Raw genomic sequence first — 18,740 nt, 5'->3', positions numbered from 1 at the left:
GGGGATTTATGTAGCAATATTTTCTTACGATCAGTAGGCTTTTTTTTTCTCTTCAAGTGAAAAAGAACTAAACATTTAAATATCAAAGCGTTTTTTAGTGTAATGGTTGGAATTTTATTTAAAAATTTTCACAGTTAAATGTGCTCATCTTTAAAAAATTTTGAGATGGATGATCTTTTGTGAAGTTACACCAACAAGACAAAATCATGACCCTTAGGTCAAAACGGATAATATCTTGATAATTAAGAGTTTGGGATGTTACAATTGATATTAAAGCAATACACCAGCTGAAAGATGAGAACTAAGTGTCAAACAAGACAAAGTGCTACTTCATGGGAGCCACCTCTTGAATCTTGTATAGGACAAAGTTCTACATGGCGGGAGTCACCACTTAAACTTGTTGGGGTCACTTCTAAAATCCTATATCTATCTATTGGATGATTCTAGGATAATGATAATGACGAGGACATATGTTACTTAGTATGGAAGATTGTGAAACTTCTTAAGTAAAAAAAGTTAAACTCTTAAACATGAACCGAGATGCCTTTTGGTTTAATGGTTGAAATTTTATTTAAGAAACTTTGCAGTTAAGCATGCTCATCTCGTAGAAATCTTGAGATGGGTTACCTCCTGAGAAGGTACCCCAACATGACAAAATCATGAGGCTATTAGATCAAAGCAAATAATATTTTGATAGTTAAAAATTTGAGTTATTACAATTTGAGGCAATTAAGATCGACAAAACTCACTCACATACACATCGCATACGTAAGCTTCGAATCAAAAGCCTCTTAATTAGTAGCCCAAACTCTTAACCAAAAAGCTATGATGAGCTACATATATAGCTGCTTACGTAGTATTTGGTATTTGGACCGGGGAGTCAATTTGCATCCATATTTGACATCTATTACTATTCTACTAATAGAATATTGTTACGTTTTAAACATTGGTAATTTGGTCTTTTATTCTTGAAATTGGATAAATTTATCTTTTATATAACTATTTAAAAAAAATTATAATCTAAAACATCATGAGAGCTACAATGAGAGAGAGGTTTGAATCTTTACTAGCAAAATTAAAACCCAATTTATTATATATATTTTATTTTATTATCGATTTACTAGAGAGAGAGAGGTTTGAATATTGACCTCAGACGAAGTGGGAGCAGGAAGGATCTGAATAGTCAATTAAATGATTCTTTTGAATTAGGTTCGAGCATATTTGAATCAATTTTAATTCAACCCAATTTAAACCACCTATAGCTTCGATGAGCAATATGTGAATATAAGAAGTTATCCCTCATGCATTAAGGATGTTTTGACTCAAAAATATTTTGAAGCATATTTGTCACCAGCTGCCACCGCCTCTCGTCTCCAAGTGTCACTATTTTCTTTAGCACTATACAATCACCATTAGACTTCCACTCACTTAGCCAACCATTGCCAGACTTCTGCTCGTCCACCGACTACAACTGGAATTCTTCCCAACTACTATCGGACTTCCGTCCGTCCGCCGACCACCACAAGAGTTATTCCAGACCACCGCGCGTCCACCAACTATGATCCTCTAGATCTCCGTCGTCAGCCAACTACGGTCTTTTTGACCTCAGTCGCCCGTCGACTACGGTCCTTTTGACCTCAATCGTCCGTCGACTACGGTCCTTTTGACCTTTTGTCTCCCGCCAACTATAGTCTTTCCTGACCATCGTCGACCACTAACTACGGTCCTTCTAAAGACCGTCGCCGACTACAATCCTCCCGACCTCTATCATCTGTCGAATATGGTCCTTCCAACCACCATCGTCAACTGCAGTCCTTCTGACCACTGTCTCCGACCTACTACACTCCTTCCGACCGTCGTTGCCTGACTATGGTCTTTTGACCTCCGTCGCTCGACTACGACCCTTCCAACCATTGTCATATAACTACGATCCTGTCGACCGACCGACCACCGTCTCCCAACTACGGTCCTTCCGACCACCGTTGCCCAATAATGATCCTTCTGACCATGCACCGTCACCCATCGACTACAATCCTCCAGACCTTTGTCACATGCCGGCTATGATCCTTTCGACCACCGATGTTGACTACAATCCTCCCAGGCTCCATCGCCTGCCGAATACGGTCACTCCAACCACCATCGCCAACTACGGTCCTTCTGACCTCCATCTCCAACTACTGTCCTTCTGACCCCCATCGCATGCCGACTACGGTCCTTCCGACCACTGTCACATTACTACGGTCCTTCCGACCTCTATCGCCTAACTACGGTCCTTCCGACCTCCATCGCTCGACTACGGTCCTTCTAACCACTGTCATTTGACTACGATCCTTCCGACTTATATCGCCCGCCAACTATGGTCCTGCTGCACAAATGAACATATCAACACTGATTATTTTAATTCCCACCATGTAATACACTCTATATGATGTATATTTGTCACATCATGCCAAGACCTTACCCCCATGAAAGGGTCTCATTTGTAATCGACTGCAAACAATAATGAATTCATTCAAACTGAGTCAGACCCAATGGGTTTTCCCCCTTTTCAGGGGTTTCCACGTAAAAAACTCTATTGTTTCTTATGAACGCTACACCCTACTTATAATTATACTCTCATATTTGTTTGTGCAATGGATCTTCGTACAAAGCTAAGACTCTAAACTATATCACTCTCTACGGCCGCGAATATTCAGGTCGCAACAGTTTGGGATGGCTGTAATAATTTTTAAAGATGAATATAAATTTGTTATCGAAAAATAATTTTTTTGAAAGCTATTGTGAAAGCAGCTTCCTAGCACAAAAATTTCTTTAAAATAATAAAAAATAGTCAATTATTAATTATGATTATAACCTTAAAAACAAAGCAAAAAAAATCTCAAATAATCTTAGGTTTCATTTGGGATAACATTTTAATACTTTTTTTTGCTTTCAAAAATATTTTAAACTAAAAAATTATTTTAGAAAGCAATAAAAAAAACTATTCCAAAATTTTGGACATCTGTAATTTTTTTTAGATGATTGAAGATATATTGGAAAAAACAGTTTTTTTTTTTTTTAAGTGGATGTAGAAAGCAGCATCACAGCAAAATATTATTGAAATTGATTAAAAGATGATGGAAAAACAAACATTATTATGACAGTTTAAAAAATATAGCGGTAAGAAAGCTGTACCCTATTTTCATAATCTTTCACTCAAATTTCAACATAGAAACAGTTCATAAGAGAAAAAATAAAAAATAAAAAATCAAACTGTGGGAATAATTGAAAAAAGAAAATAAAAAGAACAGACGAGATCCGCCGCAACACAACAGACCACATTTAAATCACACGAAGACGAGTTCCGCCGCAGCTCACACGCACATTAAATCCGAACCATTCACCTGTAACAAACACAATGAATCACAGTGATACATGTATACATCATAATACTATAAATATCAGAAGATAAGTAGGAATGTAAGACAAGTGTAATGAGACTTTACTGCAGTCCTATTTCTCATAATTATCCTATGTCACCTTCCTATTCCAACTTTGTCTTTTCTTCATGGTATCAAAGATCGGTTTTTGGAGCAGATAGAACCGAGAGAGCTAAGTTCTTGGAGCAGATCAAGCCGAGAGGTAAGTTATCTGAAATCCTCTCATGGCCCAATCATCTTCTTCCCAAATAGAAAATCCACTAACATACCCACTCACAGAATCCTACACTATACCTGCATCATTGAAATTTGTCATTTCAAACATCAAAACAATTGTACCCACCCAATTATCGAATGATAATTATCCAACATGGAAATCCCAAGTAACCAAATTACTGAGAGCAAATGGCTTCACCAGTTTCATAGACCCCAATATCTCTCCACCACCCCGTCTGCAACAAGCTTCATATGGATTAATCACCATCAATCCCAAATACACAGAATGGGTTATGATTGATCAAAACCTAGCAGCAGCCATTTGTTCCACAATAACCTCAGCAATCTTACCCAATGTACTTCATTTAGACTCATATGCCGCCATTTGGACTACCATTGAAAGAAGGTTACAAGCCTCCAACAAATCCAGAGTTATACAACTCAAAAAATGAATTACACAATGTTTCAATGAGATAAAAATTCATGGCCGAATATCTAAATGAAATCAAAATTCTCGTTGACAAGATCGCAGTTGCATGTGCCAACATTGACAAAGAATATATAATCCTACACACATTGAATGGATTACCCCCAGCATATCAGTCATTAAAATCCACAATTCGTACCATGGTGCAACCAATTAGTCTTGACGACTTATATGTGTTCTTAATAAGTGAAGAAATCAATCTCAATTCTGAGCAGCTAGACAACATAACCTTCCAAACCAAAATACAACATTATACTCCACCAGAGGCAGAGGAAGAAGTGGCAGAGGCCGATTCATAACTCAGAATACTCGGTCTACAACTCAACCAGCACCCATATATATGCCAAATATGCAACAAGAAGGAACACTCTGCCACAAGTGCTTCATTTAGACTACCATTGAAAAATTGACACGTTTTCAAAAGTAGGTCGGGCCAAATATGCTAATGAAGGAGACCTTCCAAAAAATCTTAGCTTGGCCAGCGAAATAATAAAAAAATATTTTTTATGGATGCAATATTTAAGGCCAAAATTTTATAATCGTACTTGTTAAGCTGTCACCAATTATTTCAATAGCTTTCTGCGTTCCCCCTTCGAATATGTCATAGTCTTCGCAACAGAGATTTCAGAAATCGCAATGAGGCCAAAAGGAACTTGGCCTATTGGTTGAGAGCTTAGACTTTCAACTAAGAAGTTCAGGGTTCGAGTCTATGTGTATGCGTTGTGTGTGTGAGTTTGCCTTAAAATGGCCTAAATGTCCCAAAAAAAAAAATTATTCACCTATTCCGTGCATATGGGGCCCACTCAACACCTAACAAGCAAATTATTGTTATTATTATTATTTATAAAGTGAGCTAGGGCTGTCAAAATAGAGTCACGAATAGAATTCGGGTCAAATTTGAAACTGACACGACACTATTTGACCAGACCTACTTTTGAAAACGGGCTAGTTTTTCGGACTCGAACCCGACGTGCTTCGAGTTCGGGTCAACCCGAGTACCCGACATGACCCGCCAAAATGAACGTCGGGTTCTATAGTTATGCTTCACTTGGTTCGCTCCACTGCTGGTGAGCCCAATCACGACGTTTTCCTCGATTAGCTTCTCTTAGAGCTTCGGAACTTCAGCTAGGTTCTTCAGGATGCTGATAGCCGTGGCCTGGGCTATAGCTTGGAGGAGTGCCGGAGCGGGAGGTAGTGTGAGACGGTGTCGAAGCTGCAGGACAGAAAGGAACTTTGTTGAAGTGGGACGGCGTGACAGCGGGGCTACGGGACAACAAGATAGCAGGCCGTGGAATGACGGGACTGGCATATTGCAGGACGACGATGTCTGCGATTGCAGTTTCAGCGGGACGTGCGAGTCCGATTTCAGAGGGTTGGATTTTCAGCAAATCCTATTAATCCGAACCATGTCTAGCAAACCGGGTCACTCTCAGGTTTCAGGGTCAACCCGAATCCGACCCGATTTAAAAAATCGGTCGGTTTTTCGGGTCGGGACCTAACTCACTTCGGGTCCGAGTTGACCATAACCTGAAATTTTCAAGTCGGATTCGAGTCGAATTTTCGGTCATATCAAATATTGACTCCCCTAAAAAATTAATTTTATATCAAAAGAATTTAATAATTTATATTACATCAATATTTTTAAGGTAAATTTAATAAATTTTTAATTTATTTTACTATTGATTATATTATGATAAAAATATAAGAGCATTATAAATTGTATTAATCTCAACATAGATTAAAAATCTTTTAAATTTTAAACACATTCAAATATAAATTATATTAAGATAATCTTATACATGTTTTAATCAAAATATTTTAGAATAATTTTTTTTCTTCGCATAGTCATGTAATAAAAATTAGCAGTAAATATTTTTATTAAATGATGCATGATTTTAATTTCCAGATCAAATTAAAAATAATAAATATTTTAATTATATAATCTATGATAAATAATAATAGGGAAAATAATGTCATCTACAACTCAACCAGCACCCATATATATGCCAAATATGCAACAAGAATGAACACTCTGCCACAAGTGCTTCATTTAGACTACCATTGAAAAATTGACACGTTTTCAAAAGTAGGTCGGGCCAAATATGCTAACGAAGGAGACCTTCCAAAAAATCTTAGCTTGGCCAGCGAAATAATAAATAATATTTTTTATGGATGCAATATTCAAGGCCAAAATTTTATAATCGTACTTGTTAAGCTGTCACCAATTATTTCAATAGCTTTTTGCGTTCCCCCTTCGAATATGTCATAGTCTTCGCAACAGAGATTTCAGAAATCGCAATGAGGCCAAAAGGAATTATTCACCTATTCCGTGCATATGGGGCCCACTCAACACCTAACAAGCAAATTATTGTTATTATTATTATTTATAAAGTGAGCTAGGGCTGTCAAAATTAATTCAAGGATAGAGTTCGGGTCAAATTTTAAACTGACCCGATACTAATTTGACCCGATTTGTTTTTGAAAATGGGTCATTTTTTCGGATTCGAACCCGACGCGCTTAGAGTTCGGGTCAACCTGACACGACCCGCCAAAATGAACGTCGGCTTTTGTAGTTCTGCTCCACTTGGTTCGCTCCACTGTCGGTGATTTGGCGAGCCAAATCACGACGTTTTCCTCGATTAGCTTCTCTTAGAGCTTCGCTTCGGAACTGCGAATAGGTTCTTCAGGATGCTGATAGCGGTGGCCTGGGCTATAGCCTGGAGGAGTGCCGGAGCGGAAGGTGATGTGAGATGGCGTCGAAGCCGCAGGACAGGAAGGAACTTTGTTGAAGTGGCACAGCGAGGCTACGGGACAACAGGATAGCGGGCCATGGAATGACGGGACTGGCATATTGTAGGACGGCGATGTCGGCGATTGCAGTTTCAGCGGGACACACGAGTTCGGTTTCAGAGGGTTTGTTTTAAGCAAATCCCGTTAATCTGAACCATGTCTAGCAAACCGGGTGACTCTCAGGTTTCAGGGTCAACTCGAATCCGACCCGATTTAAAAAATCGGACGGTTTTTCGGTCCCAACTCGCTTCGGGTCCGGGTTGACCCTAACCCGAAATTTTCAAGTCGGGTTCGAGTCGAATTTTCGGTCATATCAAATATTGACTCCCTTAAAAAATTAATTTTATATCAAAAGAATTTAATAATTTATATTACATCAATATTTTTAAGGTAAATTTAATAAATTTTTGATTTATTTTACTATTGATTAAATTATGATAAAAATATAAGAGCATTATGAATTGTATTAATCTCAACATAGATTAAAAAAATTTTAAATTTTAAACTCATTCAAATATAAATTATATTAAGATAATCTTATACATGTTTTAATCAAAATATTTTAGAATAATTTTTTTTCTTCGCATAGTCATGTAATAAAAATTAGCAGTAAATATTTTTATTAAATGATGCATGATTTTAATTTCCAGATCAAATTAAAAATAATAAATATTTTAATTATATAATCTATGATAAATAATAATAGGGAAAATAATGTCATAAAAAAACAAGTATATGTCAATTTTTATAATTGTTATGATGATAATTGAATTGAATATTATGGCCCATTTGTTTAATACATACATTGATAAAAGAAAAAAAATACACTAAACTTTTTAAGTAGGAAATCTAAGAAAAGGAAAAACTCAATAGACCTTATCAGATGTCAAAAATAGGTTATTGGCTCGGGTTCAAATCTGACCCAAGATTGACCCAACTTATTTGTAAATGCGTCAAAACCTAAAAATTCAACCCAACCGCCCTCAACTTGATTGACCATACACAACCCAATAACATATTTAGATTAAAAAAAATGTACACTAAGCTAAGACAACCTATGAGCAAAAGAATTTAAATAGAATTGCAATTATAGCTTTCAAACATGTTTATTTGGATCTTTTCACTATATTATAATTAGGGGTGTCAATATTTGACCCGACCCGAAAATCCGACCCCGAAAATTTAGGGTTCGGGTCAACCCAAACCTGAGGGTTAGGGATTTCGACCCGTTTGTAAAACTAGGTCAGGTTTGGGTTGAACCAGAAACACGAAATCAACCCGATTTTACATGTTTTTAATTAATTTATGAGGGTTTTAAAAGATTGTTATGAAATAAGTAAATGATATTTCAAAAAATTATAAACATTGTTGCCCAAATTAAATTAATTTTGATTTATTTTAAATTAATTGAAGTAAATATTACCTTAATTTGATTTAGATTTAAATAATTTGAATTAAATAAAAAATAGTAAAATATACCTGAAGCGGGTCGGGTCCAAGTTGACCCGGACCCGAAGAGGGTTAGGTTCGGGTTCAGAAAATTGACCCGTTTGCAAAAACGAGGTGAGTTTGGGTTTGGTCAAACAGTGTAGGGTCAGTTTCGGGTTGGACTCAAACCCGACCCGTGACCCGATTTTGACAGCCCTAATTACAATCAAGATTTAATTATTATCTAACTTTTTTATATACATATCAAAATTTTCAATTTTCAATTTACAATATAAAATAGGTCATTATTGTGTTGGTGGGTCAACCCTAACCTGACCCTATAATTAAACAGGTCTGAAAAATATGACATGAACTCTACTCATCTATTAAATTGGTCAACTAGAATGTCTTTTATTGCAGCCCCTAGATCTAACCCAATCAAAATAATCTACTATAAACTTGATGACATAGATTGGAGAAGGCAATATTATAATATTAGGAGCACTTATTTTTCTCTCCAATAGCTTTAGTAGAGATTGTTGGAGAAATAGTTGAGATATAATAATGTCAATTAGACGACAGTTGTAGTTAGTGATGATCGTCGACACCAAATATCAAGTAGAGCTCTAGAGTTCTTAGATCTCTAAAATATCTTCAATTTCAAATTTGGGTCCCTTTCATGTGAGTAATGATGATCTATTTATAATATTTTAAAAAAAAAATAACATTTTAGTAAAATTAGCTAAAATATCGGAACACTCAATCAAATGGTCTATACATTTTAATCTTAGTTGTTTATTCAGTATTTAAGTGCTTTAATAATCAAATGATTTTGAACTTATTGGATTTTTATCTTCAAAGCACTCAATTTTATTAAAGCATGCACACTTTGTGGTCATTCGATCTTTCAATTAATATTTCAAAGTTTTAAATATATTTTAAGTGCTTGATTTTGTTTCATTTTTTATTAGATTTCATCATTTTTAGTATCATTATATTTATCTTATCCAGACGTTGAATTCAACTATATATTTGCCGAAATTAGAATTCATATAATTCTAAATTTAATTTTCAAATTTTTAATATACTAATTTTGTTCCTATCTCATTTTTTATTGTGCATAAAAATCAGCTGTAAGTGACATATTGATGAATATTTAAATTTTAAGTGTTGCTAATTAGTGGATCTCAATTTTTTTTTTTTTAAGAGGGTGAGCGCTCCAATCTATCTCATATAATTTTTTTATAAGATTTCTAATTTTTAATTTTAATTTTATTAATTTATTTTGAATTGGACATACAACTGTATATAACTAATAAATTATAGTATTTTGTGATTTTTTTTATTTTTTATTTTATATTGAATTGGACATACAACTGCATATTTAATAAATTATAATGAATAATTTATTTTTTATTTGTATTTATCATTTATGCTAAGTTAATGTCAATGTAATAAAAAACTCATTATTATGTGTCATATTAATTTTTTTTTTCATTTATAACTTTAAGAATTACTTAAATAAGCTTCTTAGTTCTTTCTCATCTAACCTGTAGGGAGGTCTGCTAAGTGTTATGGGGTTCATCATCAATCATTTCAATCAGCTAACCTCGATTCAAACTAACTTGAGCTAGCCCAAGATGGTTCTTAGTCCAATTCAATTTAACCGAGCTTAATAGATGCGAGCTAATACTTAAATGCTATTTAGGTAACCCTAATGATTAATCTCAAAGCCTCTTGAACAATCCACGAGCGATGAGCGGGCGCTAAAATATAGGCGAGCTCATTGTCGTGATCCCAGGAATTAAAATTAGCTAATCCGAAGAAAAAAAAAATTAGGTTTGGGTTAACCAAATTGATCCTCGGATCATGAGTTGGAAATATTGATCAGATTTATTTGTAGATTAGATTCAGCTCGACTCAAAAATTCGAAATTGACATGATTAACTTTTCAGGTTTGAATTAAATGGGATATGCATGAATTAAATGAATCTTATTGATTTAAAAATTATATGAACAATATAATAGACGAGTCGAGCAAGTCGGCTTCTGGTAGTCGGGGTCAGTTCAAGCATATTCTGATCAAGTCACTTTGGAGTCAGACCCGCACCTGCCCACCAACCCGAATTGACACTCTATTTGTAAATTAGTTAATCTAAAGGCCTAAGACACTCGAATTGTCCATGTAGCCAGAGGTTAAAAGATATCCACGGACCATTGGATCTTTTCTCGATTCAAACTAACTTGAGCTTGCCCAAGATGGCTCTTAGTCCAATTCATTTAACCGAGCTTAATAGATGCGAGCTAGTACTTAAATGCTATTTATGTAACCCTAATGAATAATCTCAAAGCCTCTTGAACAATCAACGAGCGATGATCGGGCGCTAAAATATCGGCGAGCTCATTGTCGTGATCAAAGGGAATTGAAATTAGCTAATCTGAGCTTGCCATCACCAAATGGCTAGACCTTCTCATTTATTCCCTAATTGCCTAAAAGCCTAATCTACTTGGCATTGATAGAAAACCAATAAAATTTTCATAAAAGCAGCCCTAAATAACATAAAAGATAGGTTAAGATTTTTATTTAGAATGGTTTTTTCATAGCTTCAGCGAATTCATTTAGAGCCAGAGATTATTAAAAATGACTAAGAAGTTGTGAATAAGTGCGTGTCAATAAATGATCAGATTCAAAATTCTGATCATATTAGAAAATCTGACACGAGTCAGATTTGAAAATTTTAGGTTTGGGTTAACCAAATTAATCTTCGGATCAAGATTATGCTCGAGTTGGAAATTTTGATCAGATTTATTTTTAGGTTGGATTCAGCCTGACTCAAAAACTCGAAATTGACATGATTAACTTTTTAGGTTTGAATAAAATGAATCTTATTGAATGATTGAATCAGTAAGATTCATATTGACATGATTAACTTAAAGAACAGTTGGAAAATCTATGATGTTGTTTGAATGATTGAATAATCTCAAAATTGCGTTTGATTATAGCTAAAATGAGCATCTAAATGAAAGGAATCCAACGAGGCGACTAAGATTGCTCAATTTCAATGTTAGTAAGTTAGTTAAACAAAAAGAGAATGTTATATAATCAAGGGGATCGATTGGATCATCCGATCGAATACATGGATGTTTTGACTAAAATTACCCAAATGTAACTCCAAATGATAATAAATAGAGCCTCACTTTATAGATGAAGAAGACGTTGGATTGGGGAGAGCTCGTATAAATGAAGAATTGTAGAAACCCATCTAACAATTTTTACCAACAACTATTATCATCAAATCATTGTCACTTGATTTTCTTCGCTTGAACATTGACACCCTCCAACACCAACATGATACTTTCCCACATTCACCAACAATATCGGTGCCCATAATCACCATATGACCAATACACGTCACAACACCAGCATTGATGCCTACTGACACTAATAAGATTATTGCCTATTATTAACATAAACATTGATGTATGTCATTACCCATAAATTGGCATGGGTTATTAACATCAAAATCATTCTATTATATCACCAAGAAGATAAATGCACATCATCAACAAAATGTTAATGTCCTCAAAATATTAGGTTGTGCATCACCTAATAAATAATATAAGCCATAATATAGAAGTCTTATTTTGAGTCCTTTCACTTTATGAGTTCCATTCATAAGTTCATAATATTAGATTCTTTCCAAGATTGTTCTCATAATATGACATTAAGTAATCCTTATGGGCCTCATCTTACATCATTATAAGCCCCACTTTGTTTTTTAAATGAAATATAAGAATAATATAATATTGTCCAACACAAGCTCTTTGACCAACTTAGTGCCTATCATCACAAAGATGTCATACACTATCAACTTGCCACCTCTTTAGTGTATGCTCTACAAAAGTATAGGATATTATTGCATGTGATTTGTGTTTTTTAGGTTTTCTTTATTGCAAGTCTTACATGTCACTTACATTCTCATATATAAATCCTAACTTTTTTTTAGATTAAATGATCCTTTCTCTTATTATATTTTATAAACGTGATATGCATCACTTATTACCTACACATTCATTCCATAATGTGTTATGTAGTTTTACATGAACTTATAAAAACAAGTCATACATGTCATTTGGTAAACCCAATGTTCTTAATGAATTAAATTTGTTAATTTTTTTTAATCTTTAATTTGATTTTTTTTATTTTTTTAATGATGGAGACCAGATTTGATACCGTTAAGAAAGGTAGAGGTAGAAATTGATGTGGACATTATCAGCAGAATTCAAGTTGGATGGTTGAAGTGGAGGAATGCATCAGGCTTATTGTGCGATAGAAAAGTCCCCCTCAAACTTAAGGGAAAATTCTATAAGATGGTGGTGAGACATGCAATGCTTTATGGTGACAAATGTTGGTCATTAAAAGAGAAGCATAATACTAAGTTAAGTGTTGCAGAGATGAGGATGCTTAGGTGGATGAATAGCTTGACCCTTAGAGATAGGATACGAAATGAGCATATACGTGAAAAAGGTTGGAGTGGCTCCAGTGGAAGATAAGATTAGAGAGAGTCGCCTTAGATGGTTTGGTCACATTAAACGGAAGCCTTTCAATGACCCGGTTAGGAAAGTTGAGGTATTAGATTTGACTTATGTTAAGAAAGGTAGAGGTAGACCTAAAAAGATTTGGTTAGAAAACATTAGAAATTGTCTTTCTTTATTAAATTTAAATGAGAATCTGACTTTTAACCGGACACAATGGCGAAAAAGGATTCATGTAACCGACCCCACGTAGTGGAACAAATACTTGATGTTGTTGTTGTTGTTGTTGTTGGAGACCAGATTTGATACCAAGATCTTAACAGCTTTCAAATTTTTTATCAACTAAACTAATTGACATAGATAGATGAATAAAATTATTACATTTACAAATTTTGTGAAATTTAAAACTCATGAAATCAAAGGAACCCTAAAAATAATGGCGTGCTTGAGTTTTCAAATGTTAATAATAACCATTTTTTTCATCGCCGTTGGCCTGCACAGGAAAGTCCAGCATTGAATTTTGCTATTTAGCTTTGCCTACCTTTTTATTGATTTTACTCAGCCAAGCATCAATACCATTCATACCCTTTCGTGCATATATAGGTGTGGGTATGGCAAAATAAGAGCTAACAGAGTAACAGTACAAGAATGGCTCTTTTGTTGTGAAGAAATTAGAGGTAATACAACCTCATTTTATCTCATAATTTTGAGTTATTTGCTTTCAATATTAGAATTTGTTTGGAACGACTGTAACTTTTTATAAAGTTAATTTTATAAAACCGCTTTTGAGTAAAAAAAAAAAACTTTTTTTTTAAAGTTAGTATAGAAAAGCAAATTCCCGACACAAATTTCTTAAAAATAGCGAAAAGTTAATCGCCAAATAAAAATTATAATTATAATCTGAAAAATAAAGCAGTAAGAAAGCTATTCCGAACCAAACTTTATTCTAAAATAACTGAATTTATTACTATATATGTATATAACAATTTCAATTCAATTCCTTAGCCATCACTTTTAACTACATGCTTTCAAAGCGATTGAACAATTCAGTTCAAAACCAAATTTTACTGAAATTAAACGATATAATTTTTAAGAAACACAAGCGGTTTCAATCTCCTTTATTAAGCGTTTTAAGGCCCTACATTCACTTATTTCCACCCCATATTTCCAGTTTTCTTCCAAACAACAGACTTTAAGAAGGATGAGATCATAACCTCGAACTAGCCTGATTAACTGGAGCACCCTGCATCAGGTTATTAAAACCATTCACAATTCTGAGTAGGTTCATATCAAATGTCTACAGTAAAGAGAAATTATCCTGCAGCTTACCAGAGGAATTCCCTTGGCAGCTCTCTCTGCAAGATATGAACTTGGCTTGAAGAAATTACCATACGTTAATGCCCATTGCTCCAGTGTTTTGTGTATGTACTTAGCACCCAGAGAATCCGCCCAAAACATAAGGCCACCCCTATAGATTTAGGATATATGGAAACAAAAAGCTTTATAAGAATAAATAATGTAAAAACTAACAAGAGAAAAGTAGGAATTCTGAAAGATTGAAAACCTGAAGGAAGGGAAGCCCATTCCCATGATGGAGGCAATGTCCAGATCAGATGCTTTTACTGCAATTCCTTCATCAAGGACTCGGCAAGCTTCGTTCACTACTGGCAGGAATATCATCTCTACTATGTCCTTGTCCGGCAACTTCATAAGCTGAAACATGGAAAGTGTAAAATCAATGGCTATTGGTGATTACCACAAGATAACATAAATATGAAAAACGATTTAGGCTTCGTTTGAGGGGGGATTATGGGGTTCGGACACCGGACACAGCTTACCGTTCGGTACTTGACAGTACCGAGTAATACTGAGCTCGGTATTGTGAAGTACTGAGCTCGGTACTTCACAGTACCGAGCAGTATTGAGTAATACTGAGCGGTACTGCTTGGTACTGCTCAGTACCGAGTAGGGGGTAATGTGGCGCATTTTTATTGGGCTCTGGACAGCGTCCGGTGTCCGTACCCAATAATTTCCCTCGTTTTAGACGAGTTTTTTGTTGCTTCTTAAAATAGTTTTTTAGTTAAAAAATTAAAATTTTTATACTAGAAAGCTGCTCTAAGAAGCAATAAGAAAGTCGTCCCAAACAAAGCCTTAGAATAAATCGTTAGCTTGGTAAAGTTTAAATGATATGGTTGGAATTTGAGGACCTGGGGATCAGCCTCAACACCAGCCATGTTTCTTGATTTCTCTATATATTTGCCTATCTCGGGATCAGGGGTAGCCTTTCGCCTATCATCATATAAATAGAAGCCCTTCCGGGAACTTTCACCTGCCATGGTTCAAAGTTGACTTAGAAGATAAGGTGTTCATGTTCTAGGTTCTAACAGCAATATATCTGTATAACAGAGAAAAAAACAAAAGAAAATTGAAAGATTCAGTTTAGAGACCACATTGTTGACCTCAACATATCAATCGCAGTTGAGAATCCAACGGAATGGTCTGGGTTGGATTTGGCTTATTTAGTACTCCCTATGGAAGTTCCACCAGCACCAACGCCTTTGCGAGTGATTGCATACCAATGTATCAACACTTATGCTGAGCCCATCTTCTTGTACAAAATCATTGTGTGACAATCCACATACGAGAGGAAAGAGGGGAGAGAATGCATAGGCATATACATGGACTATTACAGTGGTGTTAATTCTCATAAAGCATGTGACGAAGACAAAAGGGTGTGAAAGCGCCAGACAACGAGATCAACGATTGAAGGGTGCGAGTTTGTTCAACACAAAGAGACGTGCAACTCCTCTTGGCATAGAGAAATGGAGGTAAGGAGAAAGATTAAGGCTGGGAGAACAAGAGAGGAAAAATGAAAAAGGAACTCCGTTCAGCTCAGTGTGTTTCTCATTCAACATAAAGAGGAAGAAGAGTGCAACTCCATTCAATTGAGAGGAATCCTTCGATAGGGAAGAAAAAGAGTCCAAAAAAGAGAATGAATAAGAGGACGAGGGATTTGTGTGATCTCGTCCGATGCAGAGAAACGGAGAAGAGATGAAGTCATTCACCTTTAACATTGTCTTCAATAACATTCGACACATTTGCATCATCTTTGGCGATATTCAAAACTTTCTCCATAATCTTCGATGTAATTAGACACATTCAACACTACAATACGACTCTTACGAGAGAGATGACCTCAATAAAGAAAGAAAAACACTGTTGAGACATGGAAGAAGGAAAGAAGAAGAAAGAAATCAAGAGAGAATGGCATAGAACAACAAACGTCAAGTATGTGGTTTATAGAAAGTACGTTGATTTTCAGATTTGAACAACATAAGAAAAATTGTATCAGAATTTAATAAAACTTAATATAAATTTCTTATTAAATTTTATCAAGATTTCGAATTGAGGAGAAGTAAAAAGCAAGAAAAGAGAAATTCACTCCTTTATAAATTATAATTAAGGTAAGAATTATACCTAAATTTAGTTATTTTAATTATCATTATATAAATAAAAAAATTTCAATGCAAATGTTAGTTATGAATTAAGTAAATAAATTGATATGAATGTGTGCATAATGCATAGGTAGTGAATTAAAGAAGAATTGACTGAAGTTAAGCTAATTTTGAAGTAATCTTTAAGGGAAAATTTTCCTCTTCTAAAAGAAATTGAGGTGGTTGATTATACTTCAACTTTCTAGAAGTTGCAGCTCTTTATATGATTTTAGGTTGGGAGTCTCAAAGCCTACACATTCATTAGGATGCCAACCATTGAACCATTAACCTGGATAAAAATTAAAAAGGTTTCACATCATTATTTGGGTAAGGTCCAGTGGCAACAGAGAACTAGCAAAAGCCACTTCTGGGTTAGGCTTGTATTCGACCAAGCTTTAGGTATTACTTTCTGGATAAACAAAAATCATTTATATACTTAGATTTTTATGTAAGGCGTTTCCATGGAGCTGCAGATTGCAATGTCAGGAAGGGAGAGACTAATGAATGAAGTCTTAGCATTTCTTCAAGCTAAGAGACGGCTTTATGTGATTCAAAACATGACTGCAACTCTAAAGGACAATTTGACCATTGCACCTAAACCCGCCCTAATTTAATTTTATAGTCAGTAAAAAAAAATTACTTATCCTTTCTCAACGGAAAGGAGCTTGTCCCAACTGATTTTACGTTGAAAGGAAATACAGTTGCAAGAACTAAAGGATGATCAAACTTTCATACTTCGACAAATTATATTCAGCATACCTGTCCTCTTATCATCAAGCATGAGCTTCATTAATTCAGATCTATAGCATCTTTCAGGGTAACTTTGAAGGTATTGCAGAATAGTAGCAACAGCAACACCAAAACCAACAAGATCAGCCAATCTGCATACCAGTATTCAAGATCTAAGATGACTATGTAATGACCCTCAACTACCCTAATTTTTAAGTCAAAACCTCGTACCTGAAAGGGCCCATTGGCATACCAAATTTGGTAATTGCCTGATCAATCTTATAGACATCTAAACCACGATCAACAAGTAACAGCGCAGACTGAGTGTAGGGGAAGAACATGCGGTTTACAGCAAATCCAGTACAATTCCCAACAACAATGGGTGTTTTGTGTATCTTTTTCCCAACAGCTAGAAGGTCCACAACAACTTGAGGAGATGTGTTATGTGTACGCACTATCTCTAGAAGTGGCATTATATGCGCAGGGCTGAGAAAGATAATGAATCAGTTACACAATAGCATCTAACAAAGGCTTTGTTTGAGATTGCTTTATTATTGCTACTTAAAGCAGTATTTTAATATAAAAATTTTATTTGTTGTATTAAAAAACTGTTTATGAAGCAATAAGAAAGTCATCCCAAATGAAGCCAAAGTCTTCAAGCAATCCTGCTTACCTAAAGAAATGTGCTCCCACAATTCTGTTCTGTGATTTTGTGCTTTCACCAATCAGATTTAAATCAATGGTTGAGGTGTTGGTAGCAAGGATGCAATGTGGAGGACAGTATTTTTCAAGATCAGCAAAAATTTGTTGTTTCAAATCAACCTTTTCAATAACAGCCTGTCAGAAGAATCAAATGAAGCAAGACTACTCAGTTGGTTGAAAAACAAATAACAATAGGGTTAGTTCATCACAAATACATTACCTCAATAACCATGTCCACATCCCCAAATTGCTCGTAGTCAAGAACACCTGTGAGAAGAGAAAGAGCTTTCTCAAAGTTCTCTTGTGTCATTGTCCCTTTCTTAACACGACTTTGCAAATTTGCTGAAACATGACAACATGTTAAATTTAGAAAAAGAAAGTACATGAAGAAAATGATCATCCGCAACAAGATTTAGGCTTTGGTTGGGACGGCTTTCTTACTGCTTCTTAAAGCAGCTTTCTAGTTCAAAAATTAAAAAATTTTGTACTAAAAAATTACTTTAAGATGCAGTAAGAAAGCTGTCTCAAACGAAGCCTTAATGTCCATTAACTCTACCTTTAACTCTGCCAACCCCAGCCTGAAGGAAGTTGTCATTTACTTCTTTAAGTATCACCCGTTGATTGCTAAGTATTAGTGCAGTAGCAATCCCAGAGCCCATTAAACCGCCACCAAGAATACCAACTTTACTTATATTTCTAGGGGTCAAACCCAAGTCAGAAATTCCAGGAACCTAAAACAAGGGTGTCAAAATTGATTATAAATAGGACACATGTTAGATTCGAATTTGAGATTTCTATCCTAAAAATATTGCCTGAGCTAGAGCTCGGTCATCAACATTAGAAGATCATGCATGACGTCATGAAGATAGTTATGCTTCGAAAAAAAAGGTCTGAAAAGGTTGTGAATGTGAACCATAGGGCTGAAATTACTTCATCAGC

The 18,740-nt window shown here is 35.0% G+C and overlaps 1 protein-coding gene across 1 annotated transcript in view; it reads right to left on the bottom strand.

The window, feature by feature from the left end:
• Positions 1–13,852: 13,852 nt before the first annotated feature.
• Positions 13,853–18,740, bottom strand: part of LOC110112426 (glyoxysomal fatty acid beta-oxidation multifunctional protein MFP-a) — a 20,289-nt gene continuing 15,401 nt past the window's right edge. Inside the window, exons 7-15 of the mRNA XM_028699983.1 lie at positions 18,358–18,532; positions 18,022–18,143; positions 17,773–17,936; positions 17,331–17,585; positions 17,130–17,251; positions 15,084–15,205; positions 14,441–14,589; positions 14,206–14,344; positions 13,853–14,119 (exon numbers count right to left, since the gene is read on the bottom strand). Coding sequence (XP_028555816.1) covers positions 14,084–14,119; positions 14,206–14,344; positions 14,441–14,589; positions 15,084–15,205; positions 17,130–17,251; positions 17,331–17,585; positions 17,773–17,936; positions 18,022–18,143; positions 18,358–18,532 — 1,284 coding nt within the window. The 3' untranslated portion in view covers positions 13,853–14,083. The remainder of the gene's footprint in view (positions 14,120–14,205; positions 14,345–14,440; positions 14,590–15,083; positions 15,206–17,129; positions 17,252–17,330; positions 17,586–17,772; positions 17,937–18,021; positions 18,144–18,357; positions 18,533–18,740) is intronic.

The sequence above is a fragment of the Dendrobium catenatum genome, unplaced genomic scaffold, assembly GCF_001605985.2.
Source record: "Dendrobium catenatum unplaced genomic scaffold, ASM160598v2 fragScaff_scaffold_1422, whole genome shotgun sequence".
In the NCBI taxonomy this organism is placed as follows: Eukaryota; Viridiplantae; Streptophyta; class Magnoliopsida; order Asparagales; family Orchidaceae; genus Dendrobium; species Dendrobium catenatum.
This window is presented reverse-complemented; position numbering and strand designations above follow the sequence as displayed.